The sequence below is a fragment of the Hemicordylus capensis genome, chromosome 2 (assembly GCF_027244095.1).
Source record: "Hemicordylus capensis ecotype Gifberg chromosome 2, rHemCap1.1.pri, whole genome shotgun sequence".
Classification (NCBI taxonomy): Eukaryota; Metazoa; Chordata; class Lepidosauria; order Squamata; family Cordylidae; genus Hemicordylus; species Hemicordylus capensis.
This window is the reverse complement of record NC_069658.1, coordinates 182,328,964-182,345,474: the sequence shown is the minus strand read 5'-3', so window position 1 is coordinate 182,345,474 and position 16,511 is coordinate 182,328,964. Positions and strand designations below refer to the sequence as shown.

The 16,511-nt window shown below is 45.3% G+C and overlaps 1 protein-coding gene and 1 long non-coding RNA gene across 3 annotated transcripts; one reads left to right on the top strand and one right to left on the bottom strand.

The window, feature by feature from the left end:
- Nucleotides 1-1,127: 1,127 nt before the first annotated feature.
- P2RY11 (purinergic receptor P2Y11) lies at nt 1,128-13,365 on the top strand. Of its 2 annotated transcripts, none has more exons than XM_053287816.1 (2): nt 1,128-1,146; nt 9,333-13,365. In XM_053287816.1, exon 2 carries the CDS (start codon nt 9,367-9,369, stop codon nt 10,333-10,335), a length of 969 nt encoding a protein of 322 aa, XP_053143791.1. In that variant the 5' UTR covers nt 1,128-1,146; nt 9,333-9,366; the 3' UTR covers nt 10,336-13,365. The 2 variants fall into 2 exon arrangements, with proteins under 2 accessions (XP_053143791.1, XP_053143790.1); XM_053287815.1 differs by lacking the exon at nt 1,128-1,146 and adding an exon at nt 2,792-2,902.
- Nucleotides 7,347-13,650, bottom strand: LOC128341546 (uncharacterized). Its single transcript, XR_008314437.1, has 2 exons — nt 13,530-13,650; nt 7,347-8,951 (listed from the first exon to the last, which is right to left on the bottom strand). It is a non-coding gene; the product is annotated as an uncharacterized LOC128341546 (long non-coding RNA).
- Nucleotides 13,651-16,511: the final 2,861 nt, after the last annotated feature.

The window sequence follows — 16,511 nt, the reverse complement described above, 5'->3', positions numbered from 1 at the left end:
CAGGCTTTTAACTGATACTGTTTTGATTGTTTTTAATGTTGTTTTAGAATAATTATTTTAACAATTTTAAATTGTTGTGTTTTAAATTTCTTGTTTTTGTTTTTAACTAATGTTTTAATGTTGTTTTTATCTTGTTGTAAACCGCCCAGAGAGTTTTGGGTGGTATAAAAATATGTTAAATAAATAAATACATTAAATTAAATAAGTAGCCAGGGGTGCACATCTGATCTGCTGAGCCCCTCCCATTGCAATCACTCAAGGCCTTACCCCACCCCCAGCTTTTCTGCTGCTTGCAGTAGCTGCAGGCACCCTGGTTGAGGGCTGTTGTGTTTCATCATGAGGCTGGCCATGAGCTTATGTTGGTGTGATCACCACCACTGCAAACATCAGCTGCTACTTATTCTTATTCTTATTCTTATTCTTATTTATTTACACAGTCAGACAGGTGTTATTGACTGGTTTGTTTTATCCAGACATCGAGTCCTTCCCAAGGACCTGGGATGACTGAATTTTATTGTCAATGTTGTTGCTGTTGTTATAGATAGTGTTGCAGAATATAGGCTGTTCCCAGTAAAGTTGCTTTTTGTAACTGGCTGATGGTGATTTCTGTGGCCCCTATGGTGTTGAGGTGCTCTTCAAGGTCCTTTGGAACTGCATCCCAGGGCGCCAATTACCACTGGGATTATTTTGGTATTATTTATTTATTTATTTTTAATTCGATTTCTATACTGCCCTTCCAAAAATGGCTCAGGGCGGTTTACACGGAGAAATAACAAATAAATAAGATGGCTCCCTGTCCCCAAAGGGCTCACATTTAAAAAGAAACATACGACAGACACCAGCAACAGTCACTGGAGGTCCTGTGCTGGGGGTGGATAGGGCCAATTACTCGCCCCCTGCTAAATACAAGAGAATCCCCACGTTAAAAAGGTGCCTCTTTGCCTATTTTTACACAAGACAATCATCCTGGAGAGAAGCTGCCTACCCCACAGAATTTTTTGTTTAGTGCACGGCTCTCCCACATGGTTTGCAGAAGTACCACCCTGTCTCATTTGAGTAGGGAACTTCTCGGCTACTCTTGCAATTGCAGGGAAATTCCACTGCCTCAGCATTCTACAAAGAGAGAGCTCTGCAGCTGGACAGAAGGTATATATTTTACTTATTGAGTTAGTCCATTGAATTTGAATTATTATTATTATTATTATTAATAATAATAATAATAATTATTATTATTATTATTTATGAAATTGGAAAATATAAAAACAAGCCTTGCTTCTCCCATATTTAAAAAAGATGCATGCACAGTTCCTTTCCTTTCTTCTGCACAATCTCAGTCAATTTGTGTTTCTGTCATCTTTTAGAGTTAAACCCAGTCTCCAGGGGTGTAGTGTAGCCAGGGCAAAGCCACCATTGCGCGCGCGTGTGTGTGTGGGGGGAGGGTTTCAAATAACCCGGGCTGACATGCCCAGGGGACATGCCTGGCACCCCAGCCACACCCCCTGCATCTGATGTCAGACTCAGGAGGTGTAGCCATGTCTGCAGTCAGGGCTGTACACCCCATTTGCAAGTAAACTTTGGCCGGTGCTGCGTTTGCAGTGCAGCCGGAAGCACCTCTCCCTGCTTGCAAAAGCAGAGAGACACGTTCCTGGCCAGGCTGGGAACCCAGCGCTGGAGGAAGCTTCTCAGAAATGGAGCCACACTGCACTGGCTGGAGTTTATTTGCAAATGGGGCATGTGGCCCCATTTGTGAATGTGGCTATACCCCCTGCGTCTGATGTCAGGCACAGGGGGTGTGGCTGGCAGGGTAGCAGGGCCTGCTGCTGGCGGGCTGGACAGGTGCTGCTGGTGTTCTCATTGCATGACTGGGTGTAGCAAGACATTTTTCATTGGGGGGTGCAGGGACAAACACTGGGGAGGCTGCAGGGTGGGGGATAGGTCACCATCACTGTTCCCTCTAAGGCAGGGGTGGGGAACCTTGGCCCTCCAGCTGTTTTTGAACTACAACTCCCACCATCCCCAGCCACAATGGCTGGAGATCATGGGAGTTGTAGTTCAAAAACAGCTGGAGGGCCAAGGTTCCCCACCCCTGCTCTAAGGTATGTGCATGTGCAAGGCGCTCACAAGTTTCCTGATGTCCGCTCAGTTAATGTTAGATCCCGCTCAGGTTGAATCAGGAAGGCCCCACTCTGAAGGCAGGTGTGCACACAGTGCCTTGATACTGCCGCCCAGAACAAAACTCATTCTGCACAGAGATGGAAAAAATTAGAGGGACCATAAAGGAGGTTTCTGCTTAAAAGCTTTGGTTGGCAATGATGACCAACATCCTCCTCAATTTGTGTATTTTAATTAGGAACTTGAACTGCAAAACTGACATGCTAGAAGAAGAGAGCTTCGCACACTGAGCAACAACTTGTTATGTGCAAAATCAATATTTATTTATTTATTTATTTATTTATTTATTTATTAGATGTATATACCGCTCTTCCAAAATATCTCAGGGCGGTTCACAGCATGATAAAAACAATTAAAACAAATTAACAATTAAAAACTAGTAAAGCACAATAAAACCAATAAAACAGCTAAAAGCCCTGAAAATCAGGGCAACAATTTAAAACAATTTAAAACAGTTAATCATTTAAAACCATGGAAGGCCAGGCCAAATAGGTAGGTTTCAAGGGCTCTCCTGAAGGACGGCAATGATCTCAAATTACGAATTTCTGCCGGGAGTGCATTCCACAGCCCAGGAGCAGCTACAGAGAAGGCCCGCCTCTGCGTCGCCGCCAGACAAACCGGTGGCAACTGGATATGGACCTCCTCAGATGATCTTAAGGTGCGGTGGGGATCATGTAGAAGAAGGCACTCTCTTAGATAACTTGGACCTAAGCCGTTCAGGGCTTTAAAGGTAATAACCAGCACTTTGTATTTTGCCCAGAAACATATCGGCAGCCAGTGTAGCTGTTTCAAAACAGGCATAATATAGTCTCTCCGGGTTGCCCCAGAGACCAACCTGGCTGCCACATTCTGAACTAACTGAAGTTTCCGGACTACGTACAAAGGCAGCCCCACGTAGAGCGCATTGCAATAGTCGAGCTGGGAGGTTACCAGCCGATGCACCACTGTTTTGAGGTCATCCTCTCCGAGGAATGGACGTAGCTGTCGAATCAGCCGAAGCTGATAGAAAGCACTCCTGGCCATGGCCTCCACCTGAGATACCAGGGTGAGGCCTGGGTCCAGGAATACTCCCAAGCTGCGCACCTGCTCCTTTTGGGGGGGGGGGTGTAACCCCATCCAGCACAGGGAGATCTAACTCACTCCTCAGATTCTGAGCCCCCACAATGAGCACCTCCGTCTTGCTTGGATTCAGCTTCAATTTGTTCTCCCTCATTCAGCCCATTACTGTGCCATTTCCTGAAGACGAAAAGGAGAAGTAGATTTGGGTGTCATCAGCATACTGATAACACCCAGCACCAAATCTCCTGATGACCTCACCCAGCGGTTTCATGTAGATATTAAAAAGCATTGGTGACAGAATGGAGCCCTGGGGGACTCCATATAGCAGCTCCCGTTTTGAGGAGCAACTGTCACCAAGCTCCACCAGCTGGAATCTACCCAAGAGATAGGAACGGAACCACTGCAGAGCAGTGCCCCCTATCCCCAACTCCCCCAGGCGATCCAGAAGGATGCCATGGTCGATGGTATCGAACGCCGCCAAGAGATCCAGAAGAACCAGCAGAGTCACACTCCCTCTGTCGATTCCCCGGTAAAGGTCATCCATCAGGCTGACCAAGGCTGTCTCAACCCCATAGCCAGCCCTAAAGCCAGTTTGAAATGGGTCTAGATAATCAGTTTCCTCCAAGACTGCCTGGAGCTGGTCGGCCAACACCCTCTCAATCACTTTGCCCAACCAAGGGAGATTGGAGATTGGCCTGTAACTGTCCATCACTAAGAGATCCAGAGAAGGCTTCTTTAGGAGTCTAATCAATGCCTCCTTCAAACAAGGGGGCACCCTACCCTCCCTCAGTGATGCGTTTATGATATTAACTAGGCCATCTCCAACAATCTCCCTGCTAGATAGAAGCAGCCAAGTCGGGCAAGGATCCAGAGAGCAGGTGGTAGACCTCACCGCCCCAAGCAGCTTGTCCACATCCTCAGGAGTCACAGATTGAAACTGATCCAATCTAATGTAGTTTATATCTTATATAATATATATAATAGTTTATATCCAATCTAATGTAGTTTATATCTTAATTCACGGTTTCTGTTTTACTATGTTTCAGAAAATAGGAACATAGTGACATAGCAAGCTCAGAGCAGGGCCGAGTTGAATACATGAACATTGCCTCTTCCCCTTCTTTCTTTCTTTTTTGTGGTATCATAGGAGCAGTGGCGATTTTTAACTCTATTTTTTAGCAATGGTCACCACTGCTGTCAACATAAAAACCCCACCCCCTCCGCCAAATGTCCCCCACTCGCATGACCTTTCACTACTCCTAAAGGTAAAGGTAAAGTGTGCTGTTAAGTCAGGATATAGATATAGATATAGATATAGATATAGATATAGATATAGATATAGATATAGATATAGATATGGGGGTGGTGGTGGTGGTAGTGTGTGCACACATGCAGTCAAGAACCTTAGCTTCTGCTAGGGTCACACGATAGAGAATACAAAGCATGTTTTGAGGGAGGAAGCCCTTTTGAGGTTTTGACTTTGCTTCACCTTTGGTAGCCAAGGTACTTTGCTAGATTTCTGATCTACTCTCTTGCTTGTGATTTTAATTGAATTGATTAATCATAATTAACCCCCCCCCCAATTTAGGAGTATTTGTACACATTCACCCTTTTGCCTGCCTGAGAATGCATACCACCGTAGTAAAAGCTGTGCTTCACCTTTGGGCAGACGGTAGCCAAGTTACTTTGCTGGGTTTCTGTTCTGCACTTGATTTTGTAAAAACATTTTTGGGGGTGGGGGAGATGTGTGCTCATTCACCCTATTGCCTGCCTAGGAACACATATCCAGTAGTAAAACCTCATTCGGGTCTTTGCTTTTGCCTTCCCCTCTCCTCCCCCCACTTTTTGTTCTTGGTCTTTTTCTTTTTCGCTGGAGGACCATTCATGTCTGGAAAGGGTTCTCAAAATGGTGGTATGGGAACAGGTACTATTTTGCCACTTGGAGATAATCTGCATGCAGTGACTTCCCCTATTCTTACACTCCATTTTGCTGGTAGTATCACAGGGCCGGACTGGGGGCATTGAGAGGGCGGTGGAATGTGTGTGGGGAGGGCGCCGGGTTTTGAGCAGAATGGGTAATTAATGGTGGGAGTTGGGGTGCAGGGGCGCCATGCAGGTAAAGCGCACCGGGAATATGCCCTGTTGCCCTGTGGGCCAGTCAGAGCCTGTAGTATCATGAGTAAAGGTGGGGAAGGAGTCCACAAAGAAAGGTAACAGTAACAAAAACTGAGGTTTTACAGCTGCCATACGGTTTTCCCAAAAGGTGAATGTGCACAAACTCGTCTAAATAATAACAAAGTAAGAGCAGAGCAGACTTTAAAGTAAGACATTTAAGGCTGTTCAGAAACTTTTCCTCTTGTATTTGTTAACTGTGTGCATGTTTCCTTGGTATGATAGATTAACTTTGTCCCACACCATCCCCCTTTGGATGCCTACACTGCATTTTTTTAAAGCTGAGGTTCTAAGTTACCAAAAAGTAGGAATTTAAGCATTGAGATCAGATCTAATTTGGGGAGGCATGGCCTCTCTTACCTCTCTGTGGCTACACCACTTTCATTTAGCAACATTCTTTTTAGAAGCCCATCAACAGCAGCACGCAGTACAGAACTGGCTGCTGCTATTTATATATTTTCTTTTTATAAGTCACAAAGCTTGTGCAGATTTCTGCTTGGCTCCTCTGAATTAGCAATGAGGATGCTTCTCTTTCTCCCTCTCCTGCCATGTAAGCAGCAAGGATTCTTCTGGAGTATGCTTTGTGCATCGTTTGAAGCTCCTGGTTTCCCTTTGTTCAGCACATAAGCACATATATAATGAGAGACAGAAATATCCCACACAGAGAAGGAGCACAGACCTGGAGATACCTATCACATGTAGAATAAATATCCTGTATCCATGAGAGGTAGTGCAGTGTTGTGGCTAAGCAACTGAACTGTGAATTAGGACTTCCTTGGATTGTACCTCTCCTCTGCCATTAGGTGACCTTGGCTAAGCCCCTCCCTCTCAGCCTCAGCTGCAATGTGGGAATAATACTTGCCTTACAAGGCGGTTGTAAGGATTATATTGATAACACATGGTGTTGGGAATTCTCTCTGGAAAGAGATACCCTGTCGCAGAATGCACTGAGGCACAACACAGTGGAGTCTGCCTAGGCATGCATGTATGCTGAGAGTAAAATAAACTTGAAGCCAGTTCATAGTTTCAAATCAATATAAGGAGTCTTTATTGGTGAACTCCATTCTAGATAGGAAAGTGGAGAGATAGGATCTCTAATCTAGCTAGCTAGCTGGATGCAGAGGGATGGTTTCTGCATCTCTGCACACATGGTGCAGGGAGAGAGGAGCGTGAGTGTTGCACGCAGTAGAGAAGGGATGATCAATGTCTTCACCCCTCTAGCCCTCTGACTCACTATTAATCTGTCCTCTTCTGTCACTGAGACATGAGACAGCGCAGAGTCCTTCACTTCCAACACATGGAAGGCATAGGTGAATGAGTGGGTGCTAACCTAGTATAGAGTTTTTCTTTTAAGCCAATTAATTTTGTTTAAAGCTGCAGATGGAAGGATAGAGGCAAGATTTCCTTTCAGACAGACAGACAGACTTCTTGCATTCCATCTTTGTTCAAGCAGATTATGCTGGGGTTTGGTGCACTACAGGAACTTAACAAAATCTGCTTTACCAGGGACAATAGTAGGAACAGAAAGAGACAGTGTCTTTATTATCTTTAAAAAGAATTTAAAAGACCATTAGTCTCCAATCTTCTTTGAAAACTGTTGATGAAATCAAGCCTTTTTGTGAACATTTCTTAGCAAATGCTGCTTAGTATTTGGAAGATACTAAGCTGGCTCACACAGCAGGGAAATAACTTGCCTAGGGAGTAAGAGGTTGCGGGTTCAAATCCCCGCTGGTATGTTTGCCAGACTATGGGAAACTCCTTATGTTGGGCAGCAGCGATATAGGAAGATACTGAAAGGCATTACCTCATGTGGTAAAACCCTCCTGTATTCTACCGAAGACAACCACAAGGCTCTGTGGTTACCAGGAGTCTACACTGACTCAACGGCACAACTTTAAACTGGCTGGAAGATTCTAATCCCAATTCTTCCTGCTTCCCCAGAATAGTAAGTAAGTAGTAATTTTATTATGGTCTTAAACCAGTCAAGAAGAAAAGAAAAACACATAGTATACCATAATATTATGGTTTGAAAATAAAATAAAAACATATAGTACACCATAATATATGCAACCGTCTTAAATTCAGCACTACAAATTCAGCAGAGACATTAAGCATCAGCAGATGTAATACTAATTAAATCAGTTTGCACAACATTTTTTGTGCAGTACAAGCAATAGCACAAAACCTAGTCTCTCATCTCTCAAAAACTTCTCTCAGAGATGTCTACATGGTGATATGATAGCAGGAGGGATACAAAAAAGCACTTCAGACCTACCTGGCATTTTAACTAAAATAGGAATCATAAAAGCGGGGTGACAATCTTTATAATAGCGGCAGTAGAAAAGGATATGTCCCACTATTTCAATGTCACCCATTTTACATGGACAAATACATTCAGAAAATGGAATACTGTATTGCGATATCTCCCTTCAAGTAAAGCTGATGGCAAGACATTAAAGTGTGTCAGTGTAAATGCTCTCTTATGGCTTAAAACAATGAGATTAGAAAGATAATAAGCTGCAGTAAAACTATTTATGGACACACACACCCCCAAACTAGGATAACTGGGAACCGAACTCATATCTTTTTGTAGCTCGTTGCCCCATATACATTGTTTGAGAGTCAATTTAGCTTTGTAGAAACCCAGGGCTATTAGGGACTAGGGGGTAAACCCTGTAACTGAAATTTTTCCTCCAGTGGCCTCCTCCAGACAGACTGTAAATTGTCCAACAGGATTAATAGGGCCAAACTGGCTGGAAGAAAAAATTGTATAAGCCCAAAATTAAATAGATATTAAAGCCAGGCTCATGCCAACTGTGACTAGGCCCAACTCAAGCTGCATAGCTGCATTGGGCACACAATGGGGGACTGTAAGGAGGACTCCTAAGAATTTAGAGTGAAAGACCTTTAATGGGCTGTAGTCCTTCTAGACACACACCTGGGAACCATACAGCAGTTGCGCTACTGCTTTTGCCTCAAACACCTTAATTGCAGGAGGAATGTGGTGACCTCAATTAGTGCAGTACTCTATTTATCTAAATTGAAGAGTAGCTTTTTCCCTAGTTATCAAATAACTAGGGGGAAAGCTACTCTTCAATAGAAATCAGAAATCAGGGAGTCATCTTAAATTCAGAGTCCTCTTCGTTTGAGGTAAATATAGGTATAACTTGTATTTAACCTCTCTTTTTAAGGGGCTCGTCTTAAATTCAGAGTTGTCTTGTATTTGGGTAAAAAAAAGAGAATCTGAGGATGGTGGCAGCACTTCTTGAGAATTCACCACAGCATTCTCAGAGTGCAAATTAGGTAACTAATTTGCACCCTCCATGAGCCTGTGGCATGAAAAGCAACCCTCAGCTATTTGTAGAGCATAACCTGCTTAATATCATTCCCATTTATCTGCCACCTATGTTTGACTGGTAGCTTAACAAAGACCATCACGTTAGTCTTTTGATAATTTACGCTTAATAATTCATCAGAGCAATAAGTGGTAAAGGACCATAAAACTCTTCTCAATCCAGCTGGTGTCAAAGATAATACCACTGCATCATCTGCATATAAAAGTACAGAGAGAGGTGTGTTAGCAATCTTAGGAGGATGAAAATCCAGATTGGTGAGGCTCTTAACCATTGATATAAAAATGGAATAATAAAGGAGCTAATATACATCCCTTAAAACAATCAATGTTCTATGGACGTAGACTCCAACTTCCTTGAAAGCCTATCCCTAGAAACTGAATCAAAAACTGATTTAAAATGAACAAAGGCAGCACATAGGGCTCCTCCAGAATTGGCAGTGTATTTTTCTACTAGGTGCTGTAAACGTAAACTCTGATCAGGCCTTTGTGTGAGCATTTCTTAGCAAACGCTGCTTAGTAGCTGGGCATAAAGCCAGCTGGAAGATTCTAATCCCGATTCTTCCTGTTTCCCCAGGGTAGCACCTCTGTGGTTTGCAGAGCCTAGGAATATGGCCGAAGATGACATGGACAAGTTCCAAGAAGAAACATGGTTCATCCTGATTCTGCAGTTTGTGGGGGCCGTTGTTGGGAATGGCTTTGCTATCTTTCGTTTTGTGGCTCGTGAACGCCCATGGCACACCGGCATCATCTACTCCTTCAACTTGGCCATCAGTGACTTGCTCTATGCCCTCTCCTTGTTGCCCTTGGCATTCTATTACCGCACACCCAAGACCTGGACATATGGTCTTGCAGTCTGCAAACTGGACCGTTTTATCTTCTTCTGTAACCTTTACGGTAGCACTTTTTTCGTTGCCTGCATCAGCCTTAACCGCTGTGTTGCTATTGTCCACCCCTTCTTTGCTCATGGACGCATAGAACCTCGCCATGCCAAGCTTCTTAGTGGGGCAGTGTGGCTGCTAGTGGTGACCATCTCAGCGCCTACACTTGATTTTTCTGTTCTGTCTGAACCTACAAACAATACCAACCTTACCAACAGAACAAACTGCATAGGAAGTGCCCATACTGATCAGCTGCCCAATTACTGGCCATATAGCTTGTTCCTCTTTGCTTTTGGGTGTGGGCTACCCTTCATCATCACCAGTGTCTCCTGCGGGGCTGTCCTCCTCACAGTCCTCCGCAATCGCAACATCACCATGGCAGAAAAGCGGAAGGTCAAGGTCCTGGTCAGTATGGTGGTGGTCCTCTATATCATTTTCTATCTTCCATATCATATCCTACGGAACCTGAACCTCAGCTGCCGAATGGGCAAGTTCTGCCACAACCAGCCATCAGAGGACAGGAAACTGCTTGTCCACACCTTGTATCAGATAGCCAAATTCTTGGTCCATTTCCACATTTGCATCCACCCATTACTTTATGCTGCCCTGGTTCATAGCATGCAGGAATACTGCTGCAGTGGTTGTCGGCGGGGTAAAGGTGTGGAGGAGAAGAATGTGGAGTTAAAACTATGCAACTAGGTCAGAGTTGCACAACTGGCCCTCCAACTGTTTTTGGACTACAGCACCCATCATCCTCAGCCACAATAGTCAATAGTCAAGGATGATGGGAGTTGTAGTCCAACATCTGCAGGAGGGCTGAAGCTGTGCAGCCCTGAACTAGGTTTTGCCTCAGGACCAGTGTCAATACCACCTTTTGATCAAGGGTGGTGGTGGTGGAAAGACTATTTCAATCCAAGTTTCTGATTCAAGTTGCATTTGCATCTCTACATTGAGTAAGGCACCACCAAGCAGCTTCAGCCTTGATATTGTTGTAAGTAAAGAGCTACCTACATGTAAAATGTAAACGTGTGTCATAGAACCCAAATGCACTATTTAAGAAAACCTAAGTTGGGAATGGGGAATTTGGAACAGGGAAGTAGCAGGAAAAGAAACATGCCTGCCGTATCTCAGCTCCCCATCTGTCCTCGCAACATCCTCCCCCCCCACCCCGGGGAGTTGCAAACTGAAGCTGGCCATCACAAACATGGGTCTGGATGGGGATGGGTGAGAAATCTTCTGGGGAAAGGCAACAAATGGGGGAAGGGTTAAGACCCCCCTAGCTTCTGCTTCTCTACTTCACAAGTTGCCCTTATGATGCAAATACTTTTTAAAAGCACTGCACTTGGGCTCTTTTGCACAACTTGTCCGTGGGTTGAACAGGGAACCCCCTCCAGGTTTGCCACTGTCGCCAGGGCTGAGGAGTACTGGGAAGAATATTACCTGTTGAAGGCATTTCCACCGCTGTTCATGAGCAAATCTGCAGAATGCCCGCCAGGCAATGCTGTTGCCTCGTTTCTGGCAGTGGCACTACCAAGACAAGAGTGACCGGCAAGGAGGCCTCCATCCTTGAGTCTGATGCAATCAGTATTCCTAGTGACTGGCTGACTTCCACCATTGCCTGACACCATTGACTTCACAAGCAGTCTAAAATCCTCAATCTTCCAGAAAATATCATGGATATAGTGGTTTTAAACACCATTCTTCCCCACCCAGATGGACAATCAACTATCAGGAACGCAATGTTGTCTGCTCACTGACAATTATTTCAGTGCTTTGGCTCCACAATATGCCAATGCGTTTGTGGCTGACTTACTTTTAAAAGTGCCTCAACACTTTGTTTATTTTATTATTATTTATTTTTACATTTCATATCCTGCTCTTCCTATGTGTACTACATACTTAGGTTCCTCCTCACAACAACCCTGTGAAGTAGGTTAGGCCGAGAGAGAAGTGACTGGCCCAGAGTCACCCAGGTAGTATCATGGCTGAATGGGGATTTGAACTCGGGTCTCCCCGGTCCTAGTCCAGCACTCTAACCACTACAGCGCACTAGATCTTTCCCCTAAAGGCCTCTCTTCCATGAAATACATTTTGCTTGCCAAGAGGGGGCTGGTCTGCACATGTGAGCATGTTGCTGATTTGGGGGCCAAAGAAAGAAGAGCCTGGAGGGGTTCAAGAGGAAGAAGCAGCAAGCAAAGGGAGGCAACAGTGATGCAGAGGGTCCTGGTGTGCAGGAGGACCAGAAAGCTGGCAGTTGTCAGATTACAACACAGAGTATTATCAAAAGAAAGTCAGAGAAGAGCCTGATGAAAGTTGGTGTCTAACTGGGTAAAGCTGAAAAATGTCTTCATGGCACATTCTGCTGTATGCATGAATTTGCAGATTTGCAGATGATACCAAATTTGCAGATGATACCAAATTTGCCAAATTTGCAGATGATACCAAACTCTTCCGGGTAGTGAAATCCAAAACGGACTGTGAGCAGCTCCAAAAGGATCTCTCCAAACTGGGGGAGTGGGCAACAAAATGGCAAATGCGGTTCAATGTTAGCAAGTGTAAAGTGATGCACATTGGGACGAAAAACCCCAACTTCAAGTATATGCTGATGGGATCCGAGCTGTCGGTGACTGACCAAGAGAGGGATCTTGGGGTTGTGGTGGACAGCTCGTTGAAAGTGTCGACTTAATGTGTGGCAGCTGTGAAAAAGGCAAATTCCATGCTAGGGATTGAAAATAAAACGGCTAACATTATAATGCCCTAATACAAAACTATGGTGCGACCACACTTGGAGTACTGCGTACAATTCTGGTCACCACATCTTAAAAAGGACATTGTTGAACTGGAGAAGGTACAGAAGAGGGCAACCAAGATGATCAGGGGACTAGAGCACCTTTCTTATGAGGCAAGATTACAACACCTGGGGCTTTTTAGTTTAGAAAAAAGATGACTGCGGGGAGACATGATAGAGGTCTATAAAATCATGCGTGGTGTGGAGAAAGTGGAGAGAGAAAAACTCTTTTCCCTCTCACACAACACTAGAACCAGGGGTCTCTCCATGAAATTGATTGAGAGGAGGTCTAGGACCAACAAACGGAAGTACTTTTTCACACAACGTGTGATCCACTTGTGGAACTCTCTGCCACAGGATGTGGTGACAGCCAACAACCTGGATGGCTTTAAGAGGGGTTTGGATGACATCATGGAGGAGAGGTCTAATGGCTACTAGTCGGAGGGCTGTGGGCCACCTCCAGCCTCAAAGGCAGGATGCCTCTGAGTACCAGTTGCAGGGGAGTAATGGCAGGTGAGAGGGCACGCCCTCAACTCCTGTCTCTGGCTTCCAGTGGCATCTGGTGGGCCACTGTGTGAAACAGGATGCTGGACGAGATGGGCCTTGGGCCTGATCCAGCAGGGCTGTTCTTATGTTCATGCAACTGATGAAAGCAATTGTATTCCTTAGCATGAGCTGTGATTCTTCCAAAGCACGAATACTGTGGGAGGAGATGGTGCAGCTCATCTGCATGCATGCCACCTCCCAGCCTAGAGAGCTATCGCCGTTTCTGTGCTGATTCATACATGCAACTTTGATGGCTGCAATTCATGTTTTCTTTCAGCAGCATCGCTTGGAGTTTCTGCTTACCTCTGAATGTATTGGAAGCAGAGGCCCTTCAGTGGGCACGCCTCTTAGATATGAGGCGCCACTACAGTGCTACCTAGGAAGGTGCCGAGCACCTGGGGAGGATGCTCCTATGAAGTTGCTCTAGTCATTCTGTATGTTACGAGTTGCTTGTTCTGGGGGGGCTTTCTTTTGGTGTTTTTGCAGTTATTATAGTTGTGTTGTATAGCTGTCAGTCTTTCCCAGTCACCTTAAAGCAGTAGTCGTTTTCAGAACTCACCTTTATCACCAGCACAGGACCCGCTGCTCAATTGTAGGTCTTCTATGTCCATCTCTTTCTCAGATGAGGATGGCAAAGGAGGGCAGCGGACTACTGTTCCATTAATGGATGTGCAGGAGAGGGAATGTTGACTGGGGCAGCTTTTCAGGATGTGAAACCTGCCATTTGCTCTGCTCCCCCAGCTATTAAGGGCACAACCGCTCTGCTCTTTTGCAACTCTTTTGCAGTTGTGCCATCCTTGGCCTTCTCGTTAGAAATGAAACCCTAGATGAAAAAAGGGAAGGGCCCTTAGGCGTTTTAAAACTGGTGTGTATCTATGCATGTATTTTTGTGTCAACATTTCAGTTTATTACAAATGCATACACACATTGTAATCTGCCCGTCCTTCCCTGCTTCTGCTGACTTGCTGTCCTCATTGTGCCTCATCTCTAGCTCTGTGCCCACAAAGAACTAAGGAAAGCGGCCCGGCCAATCTATCAAGCCCAGGAAAAGGCACAGATGCAGCCATTCTACGAGCGAGCCCTGCCCGGCACCAGTAGGAGCCAATGCCAAGGGGAAGCACAAGACCACCTTGTCAGCTGGGCAGGTCACACTGGCACAAGGAAGCACTGAGCCAGCAGCGGAGGGATGCTTGTAATCTGACCATGCAGCATGAAATGGCAGCGATGATGTACTGGAAGAGATCCTGGACTGCAGGGTAGAAAAGGGCCAATCAGTAGTCTGGAGTAGGGCTTCAGGGGCGCCAGTTGCAGGGCAAGGCTGGACTGCAAAAGCAGCAGATAGTCCAAGGGAAAAGAAGCCCTCACCAAGTTGGGACATTTGGGTCAGGAAAGGTTAGCATAGTGCCTTGGGCCTCTTTCACTTTGCACATCAGAGGTAACAATGCAGATTAGACAAGAGCCTGTCTAATCTGACATACAAAATAGGCTAGGTTTATATGCAGCTTGCCTTGTAGCCCTTTGCACTCTTTCTTCTATTAGACCTTTTAAATGCCATGCAAACTCTGACTTCGTTACTTTTTCTTATAACCTCATGCCTAGAATTTCACACTTGCTTCCCGCCCCCGACAGCCAATTTGATAAATGTGATACTAAGTTTTAAACCCTATAAATATTTTTCATATTAAAAAAGAAAGCTGAGGCATTCGAGTTCTGTGAAAAACTTATACACTTTCTTGTACCCACACTTTGCTCCAGATCTTCCCCACTAAGCAGTAAAAAAAAACTACAAATGTTTCTTCCAACTTCCCCATGACGACACTTATGGGTCGGCAGAGGATGAGATGACCAATAATTGCAGCTGCTTCCAAGAGCAAATACGGCCCACTCTCATAATTCAAATCATTCTGGCTGTTGCCGAAAAAGGCTTTACCAATGGTGCTTTATTGCTCCCTAACCCAGAATTGGAGGATAGCTGCATTCTCAGCATGCTGGACCATTTCTTCCTCTTCTGCAACCTTTAAAGCAGCATTTGTTTATATAAATGGAGAGCCAAGTTTGCCTACCCATGCTTTTGCCAGCCTTTGGCAATTGCAGCATCACAGTGATGAAAAGCAACAAGGCCAAGGTGCTGCTAGCTGGTCTCTATACCATTTTCTACCCTCTACCATCATCTCCTATGCAATCTGAACCTCAGCTGCCATATGAACAAATCATACCCTTTGACCAACCCACAGGACTGCAGAGTGCTTCCTGACACCATGTTGGTCCACTTCCATATTTGCATCCACTCCTGGTCTACACCATGCAGCAGTGATCCTCACTATTTTTCAAGCAGGGGCCATTTTGACAAGCCCCACCCTGACCTTCCAAGGTGAGAGCCATTTCTGACTCTGCTGACGTCCACAGTACTGCAGCTCTCTCAGTCCTGGGAGAGCCTTTTAAGAAAGACACTGGCCTCTCAAGAGCTCTAGGAGGAAAACACAAGGAAGTGTTTCACTTCCCACCATTCCATGCACAAGATAGTGCAGGGGCTCAATCAGGCTGAGTTTCCCTTAAAGGAGCCCCCCCTGCTGGGCAAAGTGCAGCATTGCATGGTGGAAACAGTTACCTCCACATGGTGCTGGGGGGACTGTACAGAGTACTCAGTGTTGGACAAAACTTGACACAGGCCCAATAATCAATTCATCAGAGAATTGCACTTGGGACCTGATGACGAACACCACTGATATACAAGAACAGTGCTGTAGTGGTTTTGGTGGAGGGAAGGTGTGGGAGAAAAGAATGTGGAGAGTGCATGAACAGTCTGTACACTCCTGTGTATGCACACACACAAAGGGAAGTGGTTGATCTTTTAAACTGCTGGCCACACAATCTATTTCCTCTCTAGTTACAGGCATAGTTGGGGATGGGGAAAAACCAGATTGCACAAAGCTACTCTCCAAGAGGATGAGGAAGTGAGATGTCGGACAGAAGCCACAAGAAAGGACATGAACTACATAAGGCAGCATACAACTTTCCTGGATAATATATCTTCACTGCAAAGTCTACTCTGTGGAACCTGTTTCTCTGAAGGACTGGCGTTCAGCTGCTGTGTCAGCATTACCTTCATTGTTGCATAGCTTAACAAAAACCAGCAGAGAATTACCAGATTCAAAAGAACAGCCCTGTTGGATCAGGCCCAAGGCCCATCGAGTCCAGCATCCTGTTTCACAGTGGCCCATGAGATGCCTCTGGGAAGCCCCCAGGCAAGGAGGTGAGGGCATGCCCTCTCTCCTGCTGTTGCTCCCTTGCAACTGGTATTGAGAGGCATCCTGCCGCCGAGGCTGGAGGTAGCCTATAGACTTCACTTTGCACTTGCTTCCATTGAACTGCATTTGACATTTTGCTGCCCACTCACCCAGTTTGGAGAGAGCCTTGTGGAGCTCCTCACAAGGACTCCCATGCCTCCAAATAGTTGTGTGGCAGGAGTGATTTCAAAAGGTGCAGTTATTCCTCATCCTTGCACACCAAGTTCCCCCTTCTTAAAATTCCTCTTGTACAG

Coding starts and splice junctions, on each gene's coding strand:
- P2RY11 (XM_053287816.1), top strand. CDS start 9,367: ATGGCCGAAGATGACATGGACAAGTTCCAAGAAGAAACATGGTTCATC.